This window comes from Chlamydotis macqueenii, chromosome 25 (assembly GCF_036417535.1).
Source record: "Chlamydotis macqueenii isolate bChlMac1 chromosome 25, bChlMac1.mat, whole genome shotgun sequence".
In the NCBI taxonomy this organism is placed as follows: Eukaryota; Metazoa; Chordata; class Aves; order Otidiformes; family Otididae; genus Chlamydotis; species Chlamydotis macqueenii.
The window spans coordinates 6,723,808-6,736,302 of NC_141580.1; the positions used below are offsets into that span (position 1 = coordinate 6,723,808).

General features: G+C 44.4%; 1 protein-coding gene across 1 annotated transcript; it reads right to left on the reverse strand.

Annotated features, from left to right (window-relative positions):
• Positions 1–8,001: 8,001 nt before the first annotated feature.
• LOC104474104 (olfactory receptor 6B1) lies at positions 8,002–8,940 on the reverse strand. The gene has a single exon (XM_010130770.1). It carries the CDS (start codon positions 8,938–8,940, stop codon positions 8,002–8,004), a length of 939 nt encoding a protein of 312 aa, XP_010129072.1.
• Between the last annotated feature and the right edge of the window lie 3,555 nt (positions 8,941–12,495).

Below are 12,495 nucleotides of genomic sequence, written 5' to 3' on the forward strand. Positions count from 1 at the left end.
GGGCGCGCTTAAAGGGCCAGCGCGCCCCAGCACGTTACTGGCGGAATGCAGGGAACGGGGCGGGAGAGCGGCTGGAGGTGGTTCCGGCGGCGGTGGGCAGCCGCTTGGAAACGCGTTGGAAAAGCAGCCCGAAAGGAAGCAGGAGAAACAGAGGAATGTGCAAAGCCCGAGGCGCGAGAGCCCGGGCCCAGGGCACCCGCTGGGGCACGGGCTGCGCCAGAACGGCAGGCCGGAGAGCAGCTGGGGGGGAGTTCGTTAGGTCAGTCAGCTAATCAGTTAGTTAGAAGGGCTGAAACAAACGCTAGTGAAGTGTTGTTTTGTTTTGTTTTGTTTTTTTTTTTTGTATTTCTAATAGAAAATGAAGAGTTTTGCCGTTGGGAATTAGGCTGGGATTGTTCTCCCTGACCCCAGGCCTCCCTTCCCTCTGGACACCTTCTTGCATGTCTCAGGGTCATGGGAAAAGAAATTATTTCAAGGATGTAATTCTTCCACTGGACTTCAAATCTCTGTTCTGAGATGTGATGAAACACAGACTGAAAGAGGGCAGCCGCAGCGGCCTTTGCATCATGCAAAGCTGCTTGTGTTGCCAGCTTTCTCTTGTCCGCTGTGAAGAGCGGAGGCCGATGCTAGCTTTGGGACAGGATTGTCACACGTCGGTGGCTGTTCTGAAGCAGGGACAAATTCTGGAGATATTTCTACCCACCTATCTACAGTTTAGCGCACCTAGTCATCCATCCTTGTCTGCACATACACCCACAGCCACTGCTCCACCCGTCCATCCATCTGTCCTCCTTCTGTTATAGTTTATCTGCCTTCTTTGTCCAATTAACTGACAGAGATTGGCCAATTAAAAATTTGGTTTATTAAAGCAAGCGACCAGTAAGCAAAACAGTGCTGGGCGGCCGGGGAGTCTCCTGCTCCGCCAACGGCGCGCGCCGAGATAGCAAACCGCCCCATTCTTATACAGTAAAAACAATAAATATTCCCTTGATGCTTATACATATTCATTACCTAAACCCACCTACTCTCGCTTCGTATGCTAATTAGCTTATCAGTCCTTCGCGCTTGCGCAAATTCTCCCAGGAATTGTGGGCGAGGGTCTTCGGGGGTCTTTTGGGAGGAAGGCCGTAGGTCTTCTTCACGGTGTACTTTTCACCTTTGCCTGGAATGTGCTGTTCCCACAAGTTGGCAGTGTCCTTATCAGTCTGAGCCGATTCGTGTCCTTCTTGAACAAGGAGATTTATGTGATGGGTGCCATCCTGTTTTCGAATCCTTGCTCCTTTTAATCACTCCCTCCCTCCCTCGAGATAATGTGAGACTGTTTCTTGCTCCAAACCAGACTTCCCCCTCCCACTAATTGCTTCTTCAAACTATATGGTTAGAAAGTTACTGGTTTTATACCCTTCATCTTTATGAGCCCCCCCCCGCTCCCTCCTTTCGCAGTCCTGCATGCCGTTTTTACATAGCCAGGTGCCTGTGGCTGACCTTGTGTATTTAATGTAACTTTCTTGTGGCCGACTTTGTGTATTTCATATAACTCTCCATTGTTCTGACAAGGTTTGATGAACAAACAGCTCACAGTTTATTACACTTCCCTCATACCTTGCCCTGTGTGTTCCTACCACCCCTGCCACTGGCCGTAGAAAAGTATTTGGCGAGTCCTGTGGTTAAGCAAGGAACCAGCTTTCTAGGAGGAGCCAGATGGAAATCTAAGAGACTGGGAATTATTTGCACAGGAAGAGGCATCCCTGTGGTTCACAGGATGAAAGGTGGAGATGAACAGCTGGTTTCTGTGTGGCATGTGCTGGAAGATGGGTGGGTGAGCTGGAGCTACTCTCCATACGCAGTGTGGTCTGCACAGCCTCTGTCTGCTGGATGGGTCATGGTGGTGGTGTTAGCTGGAGGTGCTGGCAGGCTGTACATGCATTCTCCGTTTGACTCCTCCATAAAGGGCAGATGGCGGTAGCTCGATGCAGCCTACCTCCTTCATTGCAAACTGTCAAAAAAAGAGGCAGTTGTAAGTAACCTTTGGATATGTCTCAAACTTGTTTTTTCCTCCCACCTTCCTCCGTCTCATGGTATTTCACTGGATAAAACTTCATAGAAAGACAAAATCAAGCATGTCCTTTCTCACTTTCTCCTCACAGCTGCACTGTATGCATCTAACAAGACGTGATGGGGAAAGAAACATGCCAGCAATCAGTCCCAACCTGTAACAGAGCCTCAGTGCCAGCACCTGAAGAAGCCCCACACTTCTGCTTCTGTCACAGGGCAAAGCCTGCTCAAAACAACTACTCAGATGCATGCGAATCATAGAATCAGAGAATGGTTTGAGTTGGAAGTGGCCTTCAAAGATCACATTGTTCAACCCCTTTGCCTTGGGCAGGAACATCTTACACTATATCAGATTGCTCAAAGCCCCATCGAACCTGATCTTGAACCTTTCCAGAGCTGGGACATGCCCAACTGTGCAGTCTGTTCCTGTCTTACTACCTTATTTGTACATAAATTCTTCCCTATGTGCAATCTAAATCTGTTTTCTTTCAGTTTAAAACTGTTTCCTACTGTCCTGTCACTACAGGTCCTGTTAAAAAGTCTTGCTTTCTATCTTGCTCAGAAGCCCTATGTATATATTGAAAGGCTGCAAAAAGGTCTCCAAAGAGCCTTCTCTTCTCCAGATTAAACAATCCAAATTCTCTCAGCCTTTCTTTATAGGTGGGGTGTTCCAGGCCTTTCTTGTACTGAGGACCCCAGAGCTGGACACAGTACTCCAGGTGGGGTCTCATGATAGTGGAGTAGAGAGAGAGAATAACCTTCTTCAGCCTGCTAGCCATGTTTCTTTTGATGCAGCCCAGGATAAGACTGACTTTTTGGGCTATAAGTGCACATTACTGGGTCAGTCCACCAATACCCTCAAGTCCTTCTCTGTAGGGCTGCTTTCAATCCATGAGTCCCCTCTACTGATATTGGAGATTGCCCCAACCCATGTGCAGAACCTTGCACTTGGCCTTGTTGAACTTCATGAGGCCAGGTGAGGCCAGGTGAGGCCAGGGATACCTGTGCCAAGCTCTTGCTCACCAGATGGTTCTGGTAAGGGCTTGGTAGGCAAATCAAGCACAGATCCGTTCTACACTTCAAGGTTACCTGAAAGTCCTGGCCTGCGCCTGATATGCTGCAATGGTTTGTGTGAGCAGAAAATAAACAAGGAAGCACAGATGAACTCTTCACAGTTTCACACCTCCATAGCAGACTTCGAGAGGGAGACTCGACTGTGATAGTAAGCCAGTTAACGGCAGCTTTGGATCTGACGAAACTCTTGGGAGTTGACCTGAGGTGATGCTACCAATGAAGCCATTGACAGCTTATGTTGAATGTCTCTATTAGAAAGTGTTAAATAGTGAAAAAAATGACCTGCTGGGGAATACACTTACCTACACCCAGCACTGTGCCCAGGGCTGTCCTCACCATGGAACTGCTCCATGTAAAGGCAAGCTCACCAGCCAGGTCTGGAGTCCTCCAACAGCTGCAGTGTGTGTCCCATTCCCTGGCTAGCTCAGTCAGTAGAGCATGGGAATCTTAATTTCAGGGTTGTGCATTTAATCCCTAGGTTGAGTGCCAAAAAAGACTGTTGTGGTTTAACCCTGCCTGGTAACTAAACACCACACAGCTGCTCGCTCCCTCCCTCCCTCCCAGCAGTGTGGGGTGAGAGAATGGGAAGGGTGAAAATGAGAAAACTTGTGAGTTGAGATAAAAACAGTTTAATAATTGAAATATAATAATAAGAAATTGTAATGGAAAGGAAAATAACAAAGAGAGAGAAATAAAACCCAAGAAAGACGAATGATGCAAATGAAAATAATTATTCACCACCAACTTACCAATGCCCAGCCAGTCCCTGAGCAGCGGCCAACCTTCTCCCTAGTTTTGTTGCTGAGCATGATACTATCTGGTATGGAATATCCCTTTGGTCGTTTGGGGTCTGCTGTCTCAGCTATGTCCCCTCCCACCTTCTTGTGCATCCCCACTCACTGGTGGGGCAGTGTGAGAAGCAGAAAAGGCTTTAAATCTGTGTAAGCACTTCTCAGCAATAATGAAAACATACCTGTCTTATCAGCACTGTTTTCTGCACAGATCCAAAACATAGCCGTATACAAGCCACTATGAAGAAAACTAACTCTATCCCAGCCAAAACCAGCACCTTCAGACACAGAGCTTGGACCAGAAGCCTTGAATGGTGCATGCTCTGCACAGATGCGTTTCTATGAATAAAAACCAGGATCCACCTGTTACAGCCACCCTACTTCATAAATAAGACCTAGAATCATAGAATCAGAATAGGGTTTGGGTTTGAAGGGATCTCAAAGTTCATCCAGTTCCAACGTTCCTAGCATAGGCAGGGACACCTTCCACTAGACCAGGTCCCTCAAAGCCCCATCCAACCAGGCCTTTAACACTTCCAGGGATGGGGCATTGCTGACGCAGAAGTCACGGACACTGCACACGACCAATATGATCAAGCAAATGCCGATTTATTGTTGATACATCCCGGTTAATATAGCCCTTCTAATTCCGTATCATGCACAAGCTCTTTACTAATTGGCTAACTATATCATGCACACGCTCTTAGCTAAAATATGATTTGTTAAGTCTCTTTGTTCATGCGCACGGCTCTCTCCCCCTGCACCCTGCTTCACGTTCAGCCCCCAGTCACGTATGCCAGCTGTTTTCCTTCTTCTCAAGGTTGCTTCATTTACTTTCTCACAGGAAGCTTCATTACTTTCTCACAGGCGGCCTCATTATTTTCTCACAGGTGGCTTCAGTACTTTCTCACAAGCGGCTTCAGTGATGTCCTTGAGGCCTGCTGCTCACAAACATAACGATTCCATTCGGTCTGGATTGTTCACTAAGTGCCCCTGATACTCCAGGTATCCAACAGGGCATCCACAGCTTCTCTGGGCAACATATTCCAGTGCTTCAGCAGTAAAGAATTTCTTTCTTATATCTAATGTAAATCTACCTTCTTTCCTTTTAAAGACATTACCACTTGTCCTATTACTACATGCCCTTGTCAGAAGACCTTCCTCCGTTTTCCTGTAGGCCCTCTTTAGGCTGCTCTAAGGTCTCCCCAGAGCCTTCTTTTCTCCAGGCTGAACAGCCCCAGCTCTCTCAGCCTGGCCTCATAGGAGAGGTGCTCCAGCCCTCTGATAGTCTTTGTGGCCCTCCTCTGGACCCTCTCCAACTGGTCCATGTCCTTCTTATGTTGGGGGCTTCAGAGCTGGACGCAGTACTGCAGGTGGGGTCTCACGAGAGCGGAGTAGAGGGGCAGAATCACCTCTCTTGACCTGCTGGCCACGCTCCTCTTGATGCAGCCAAGGATGCGGTTGGCCTTCTGGGCCGCAAGGGCGCATTGCTGGCTCATGTTGAGCTTCTCATCAACCAACCTCCCCAAGTCCTTCTCCTCAGGGCTACTCTCAATCTACTTATTGCCTAGCATCTGTTTGTGCCTGGGATTGCCCCAGCCCATGTGCAGGACATTGCACTTGGCTTTGTTGAACTTGATGAGGTTTGCATTGGCCAGCCTCTCCAGCCTGTCAAGGTCCCTCTGGATGGCAGCCTGTTGACTGCACCACACAGCTTGGTGTCATTGGTGAACTTGCTGAGGGTGCACTATATCCCACTGTCCACGTCACCAACAAGGATGTTAAACATGGTCACTCCCAGTACCGACTCCTGAGGAACACCACTTGTCACTGGTCTCCACTTTGACATCGAGCTGTTGACCACAACTCTTTGAATGCAAGCATCCAGCCAATTCCTTATCCATCAAGCGATCCATCCATCAAATCTATGTGTCTCTAGTTTAGAGACAAGGATGTCATGCGGAACAGTGTCAATTGCTTTGCACAAGTCCAGATGAGTGACGTCATTTGCTCTTCCCTTATCCACCAACACAGTAAGCCCGTGATAGTAGGGCACCAAATGTGTGCCACTGAGTAGTGGCGTTCAGTGCTTGCAGCTACCCCATCTTCAGACATACCTTCCTACCCCGGATACTTATCCTTGTTACCATACAGTATATTTTATTTTGCTACCACTGCTGTGATGCTGTGATGTTTCTTATCTTTCAGCTGCAAGGCTTCCAATGATCCTAGGAAATGGAGGGGACTCCAGAATATTAATTTTGTGAAGATTTCTTTATTTTCTGACCTGCCCAAATGCAGCATAGTTGGAACCTTACATTTGTTTAAAGATCCCTACAAAAGACACAAGGATCTCTGTAGTGTCTTGAGGTAGAGTCATTAAACCAATCCTTTCCATGACCAAAATGCATTGCTGTCTACCATCCTCATCTGTTCTATCCCTGGACTGAGGCTTAAACATAACGAGAAGTAATGGAAGTAATCTTATGTAACTTTGGACAAACTTGTTGGTCAGTGTCACTCATGGATGCTCAGTCTGGGCTGATGAAGCCTTTCTGAGATGTGCACAGCAGAACTAATCTCACAAAATTTAGGTAACTACAAAGCAAAAGCATACAGCTGGGTCAGTCCCCTGACTCCATTATACAGTCACTGGAGAGCAATAGATGTTATTCACCCCACTCTAAGGTTTTCATTTAAAGTAGGAAACTCCACCTTTTCCTCTGGAAGTGTCTGGTTTTATAAAATGACTACTAGGAGAGGTGAAAGCAAGTCCCTCAGATAATCCCAGCTTTGTTGCACAAAACAAAATAGGCCTGTATTTTTGAGATATTCAAAGTATAGAAGAAATACTTCCAAAGATTGATTCATTTTATTCAAATGGAAATGACTTGGGTTAGATGAATTGCTTTCTTGAGATCTTTCCTTCACCATAAGGGAGTCAGACGAGTAATTCAGGCTTAGATATCTATGTTTAGTTATCTAAATTTAGGCGTGAAATCCACCAGGATTATAGGCATGTGAGATCTGGATTTATTATTCATTAGGAGAATGAGCATGGCACCTGTCAGACCCACTGTGTAAGTGAACAAGTAGGTCCCAGAGAGGGTGAGCTGCTGAAGAGACACAGTTTTTCAACTGCCATGAGACTGACTTCCTTCCCTAAATAGTGGGATTCTTGGTTTTTAGCTTTAAGAGAATAAAAATAAGACAGTGATGAAAGCAATGAATGGGCCTTTGCAATGACTCTTTGTATTCCAGGAGGATTTGAACTAGAGCTAGTGATAAACTGAGTAGTCCCTGGAAGTGTTCCCCAATTTAGGCCAGCTGACAGCATAACTAAACTGCTGCTTTCTGAGTGGAGTATTAATGCCTTTTGGGACTTATCCTTGGCCTGTGCTAACTCCGGGATTAGTCCAGGACAGTGTTGCTTGTCAGAGAAAAAGCTTAACAGCAGAGTACTGCAGGCCCTTTTGGGTGAGATTGAACTGAATGTATTTGTGGCATCTGGACTAGGAAGAAGTTAGTTGCTCTCAAGAGCAATCTCAGATGCCCATACACAGGGACCTTGTGTATTTGAGTTGCTGTTTCAGGGGATACCTGTCTTCTATGCATTCTGCAACACATTTGCCATCCCTGTATAGATGCCTAGGGTAGACCAGTGGACCTGAAAAGTCCCCTAGACAGTTAAGTGGATGTATCAGCCTGACCAGCTGAGATAGATATTTTATTTTTGTATCTTCCACTTCAAGTTCAAACAAATTCATCATTACTTAGGAGATCATCTCTCTCTCACTCTGTCCTCATTACGCAGTGAGTGAGATAATGCCTTCCAAAGGAAGACATTAGAAGGTCATTGAATTGACATCTGGAGTAGGTAGCATCATTCATATTCTAAAGGACAATTCAAAACCTTTCCTGGGGCCTACAAATGTAGATCAAATGGAATGGAATCAAGACAGTAGGAAGTACATAGCAGAGCTATGATTCTACGACTAGTAAATTTATTGTGACCTATAGAAATCACTTTTACAGAGTAGAAAGGGAGTTAAATAATTAAGGCAAACCCTAGATGGAATTTCTAGGACAAGATGTCACTCCAGTATATTATTTTCCTAAGAGTAGTTTTGAATTCCTGATTCCTTAAGCAATAGATGATTGGGTTGACAAGGGGTGTCAGGACAGTGTATACCACAGAAACCAGTTTGTAGGGGCTGAAGGAATCCATAGGCTGGGGCCTGACGTAGATAAACAGGGAGGTTGCATAGAACACTGTAACCACTAAGAGGTGAGAGGCACAGGTAGAGAAGGCCTTGTGACGTCCCCGGGCTGAGGGGATGCCCAAGACGGCAGAGATGATGCACACATAGGAGGCCATAATCACAATGAGTGGTACAAGAAGGATGAGCAGGGCCAGTAAGAAATCCATAAGCTCAGCTATTGATGTGTTGGTACAGGCTAGCTTCAGCAGGGGGGAAACATCACAGAAGAAGTGGTTGATAATGTTGGGCCCACAGTAGGTCTGACGTGCAATGAAGTAAACTTTCCCTGTGCAAATCAGGAAGCCGCTCATCCAGGAGCCAATGGCCAAACGAGCACAAAGAGTGTGATCCATGATGACTGGGTAATGCATTGGTTTGCAGATGGCCACATAGCGATCATAGGCCATGACAGCCAAAAGAGTGCACTCACTGCAGGCCAGTGCCAGGAAGAAGAATAGCTGAGCCATGCAGCCTGTGAAGGAGATGCCTTGTCTCGTTGTTATCAAGCTCACAAGCACTTTGGGCACTGTGACAGAGACGTACCAGATCTCCAGAAAGGAAAGATTGCCCAGGAAAACATACATTGGCTTGTGAAGTCGGAGATTTGTCCAGACAAGCGTAACAATCATTGCATTTTCTGTCACTGTTAGCACATAAGCCAAGAAGAACATACAAAAGAGCAGAAGCTTGATTTCCTGTTTACCTGGAAAACCAACCAGAATGAATTCAGCCACACGGGTCATGTTATCTGAAGGCATACTCTAAATAATACAAAGCTGCTATAGATTTTGCAGGAGAAGCAGATGTAGCAGCAGTTTGAACATCCACTCAAGTTAGCTTGTGGGTATGGACCATGACTTGAAAATCTGTCTTTGTAATTACAGCTGTCTGGATTGAGGAAAGAAAAAAACAAAACAGTTAGAATAAGTGATTTGTAATGAAAAAAAAACAAACCAAAAACCAAACCAACCAATGGCAACAAGATAGCAACTTCATAAAGTGCTATTGAGGCACAAGGGGGATTTTCCAAAGTAGACTGCAGAATTTTTCAAGGACCATTTTAGTAAATGCAATTAGGATCATGCTCACACAACTGTGAGTTAAATTTCTGATCCAACCTCAAGCACCTCATGATACTAACACAGTATGATCTGAAATGTGCTAGGTACATGAAAGGGTGCAATGCTTAGGATTTTTTTTTCCCATACTTTATTGGTTTACATGAGTTTTTCACCCAACCTCCTCATTTCTCCTCATCCAGAACTCAATCAGCTACTGTTATAACACCATTCTGGAAACAGTTAATTGAACCATCTCACTGAATCTTAAGGTTAGTCATCCTTGTGTAAGTTAGAATCCTCACAGAATGGTTAATGTGTTTCCTGTAAATGCCTGTGATATAACTTCTAGGTGTACTTCCATCTCTCCTATTTAGTCTTTAAATTGAGAGAGGAGCCTGTCTCTGCTTAGATAAGGTAGGTGGATCTCTTTCTGAATAATCTGATTATGTAGTGAATGCAAAAGTTGATAGAGAGACATAAACACTGTTAAGTAACAATATGTCATAAAGCACAATAGAATGAATTAATCTACCTTCTCAAAGTATTGGTCTTTCTCCTTTGACTGAACAGGGACACTCAAATATGAAATTAACCTGTTCTAAGTAAACAGTGTGGAGTTAATCACACCGTGGGTGTCTAAATTGTATATTAGTGATTCAGGTACCTAGACATAAGCATGTTTTGAAATGCTGTAGATATCCTGATGTTCCAGCTCTCAGTCTAGAAAATGATGAGATTTCCACAGGTTCCATGTCATATCTGGCAGCAATTTGTGAAACACACAAATGTATCAAGGATATCTCAAGTGTTTCTTATGGCTGTGTTTAGGGTCTTTTATCCCACTTTCAGTGTCCATGTATGAATTTGTGGATACGTGTCTTTTGCATGCTGTAGTTATTTGGGTCATTCATATAGAGCAAAAACTTAGGACACAGAAACTACAGGACATTCAGAACCTACCAGAGTGACACCTGCTGGGTGGAGAACAAAGGGCCTCTCAAACATTACTGAGAGCCTATTGATCTGCATGGACCAGCAAATCAAATCTCTAATACAATCTGTGACTCTAAACAGTGATTCATCTGGCCTTATATAGGGTTGTAGTTAGGAATGACCTAAATATTTCTGGACACTGCTACCTGTATGGTTTACACTTCCACATTATTATCTATAATTATTATATGACTAATCAGAGTTTAGACAGCTAGCATTCCATATAAGTTTCTCCACCTTAGGCACTCATCGTGATATTCAAACATCTATATAGACTGAGACAGACTCTGATTTTAGCTGCCAAAGATATCTTAGACATTCCCTTGTAGTTGGCAGATATAACATGGGATCCATAGAAAATCTGTATCCTTCCAGAGCAGGGCTGAATGCCATGCAGAATACCAGAGAAGGCCTAAAATAGCACTACACATGCCTATGTTTAAGTACTTGAATTCCCCTTTTGTTGCTAGGTGTGATTAAGAAGTGAGATAGCAGGGATTACCTAAAATATATATTTTTGTTGCCATGAGGAATGATGAAGATTGTACTACCCAGCTTTCAGCTCTTCCTTCTGGAGGATGTGGAAGCTTAAGGGTATCAGAAACTTACAGACACTGTGCAGAAGTCTTGGATAACCTGCAAAAGGCATTTATTTTTAGTAACTGTATTGAGGCACTAAGATTAGCTACAATGAATTTGACCTGTCTCATGGGTGGTTTAAGCAAGGTGACAGAAATCCAATGATTAGACACAACCAGCATAAATGCACAACCTCACTGTTTCACATGCAGATAGCGTGTTAAATCTTATATGCATCAGTTATGCAATATTTATAGTAAACTGCAAGGTTAATATCTTTCACAAGTGTCTATGTGAACACACACAGAGACACAATTTTACCTATCCATTCATCTGTGCTTATACTAACTTATCAACACTGTCTAGTTGATAATAATTATGTTTTTATTAAATATATGTTTCTAATATCAGATTTGGGCAGACACAGACAGAGTGTAGATTGGATGCACCTACATTATTTCCGTGGTGGGAAGCCTGTTTGTTTCCATGATTTCTTAATCATCTGCTTTAATATTCTACTGTTCCTCCATATATCTATTCATCTATCTCTATGCATAGCTGTAATGAGAAATAAAAGCAAAACTATTTCATACCTTGTATGTGAATATAGATATGTGTATTCCAAAATTAAATATTTACAATAGACTCATAGAATAGTTTGAGTTGGAAGGGACCTTTAAATGTCATCTAGTTCAGCCCCCCCTGCAAGGAGCAGGGACATCTTCAAACAAGTCAGGTTGTTCAGAGCCCCTTTCAACCTGGTCTTGAATGTTTCCAGGGACGGGGCATCCACCACCTCTCTGGACAACCTGTGCCAGTGTTTCACCATCCTCATTGTAAACATTTTTTCCTTATATCCAGGCTAAATCTACCTCCTTCTAATTTAAAACCATGTGGTGGTTTAGTCCTAGTCACCACACAAAATATAAGGATATTAATATCTACAAAACGAACAATGCTCGATTTCTCACCACCTAATCTCTCAATGACCGATACAGCCCGTCCCGAGCAGCGATCACAGAAACTAAACCGAGCAGCAAGCAAAGGAGCAAAAGGGAGCCAGCAAGGAGGGAATGATGCCGGTGAGCAAGAGAAAGAGACGAGATGGAAGAACGGAAAATGGATGCTCCCTGCCATTGGCAACCCCCACTTATATACTGAGCATGACGTTTATGGCATGGAATACTCTCTTTGGCCAGTTTGGGTCAATTTGTCTGTCTGTCTTTCTCCCAGCTTCCTGCATCTGCACATTAGCAAGACTTGAAAAGCAGGACAGTGTCCTTGGTCTCATTCACAACAACTGGTATCATCAGGGTGTTTATCAACATTCTTCACACACGAAATCCAAAACACACCAGCTACTGAGAGGAAAATTAAGTCTACTCTATCCCTGCCAAAACCAGGACAACCATTAACCCTCGTCCTGTCACAACAGGCTGTGCTGAAGAATTTTTCCCCATCTTTCCTATAAGCCCCCTGTAGGTACTGGAAGACTGCTATAAGGTCTCCCCAGAGCCTCCTCTTCTCCAGGCTGAACAGCACCAACTCTCTCAGCCTGTCCTCATAGTAGAGGTGCCCCAGCCCTCTGATCATCTTCATGGCCCTCCTCTGGACTCTCCAATAGATCCATGTCCTTCTTATGTTAGGGGTTGCAGAGTTGGACACAGTAATCCAGGTGAG

Bases quoted from the DNA above. Each gene is read 5' to 3' on its own strand.
- LOC104474104 (XM_010130770.1), bottom strand. From the start codon at position 8,940: ATGCCTTCAGATAACATGACCCGTGTGGCTGAATTCATTCTGGTTGGT.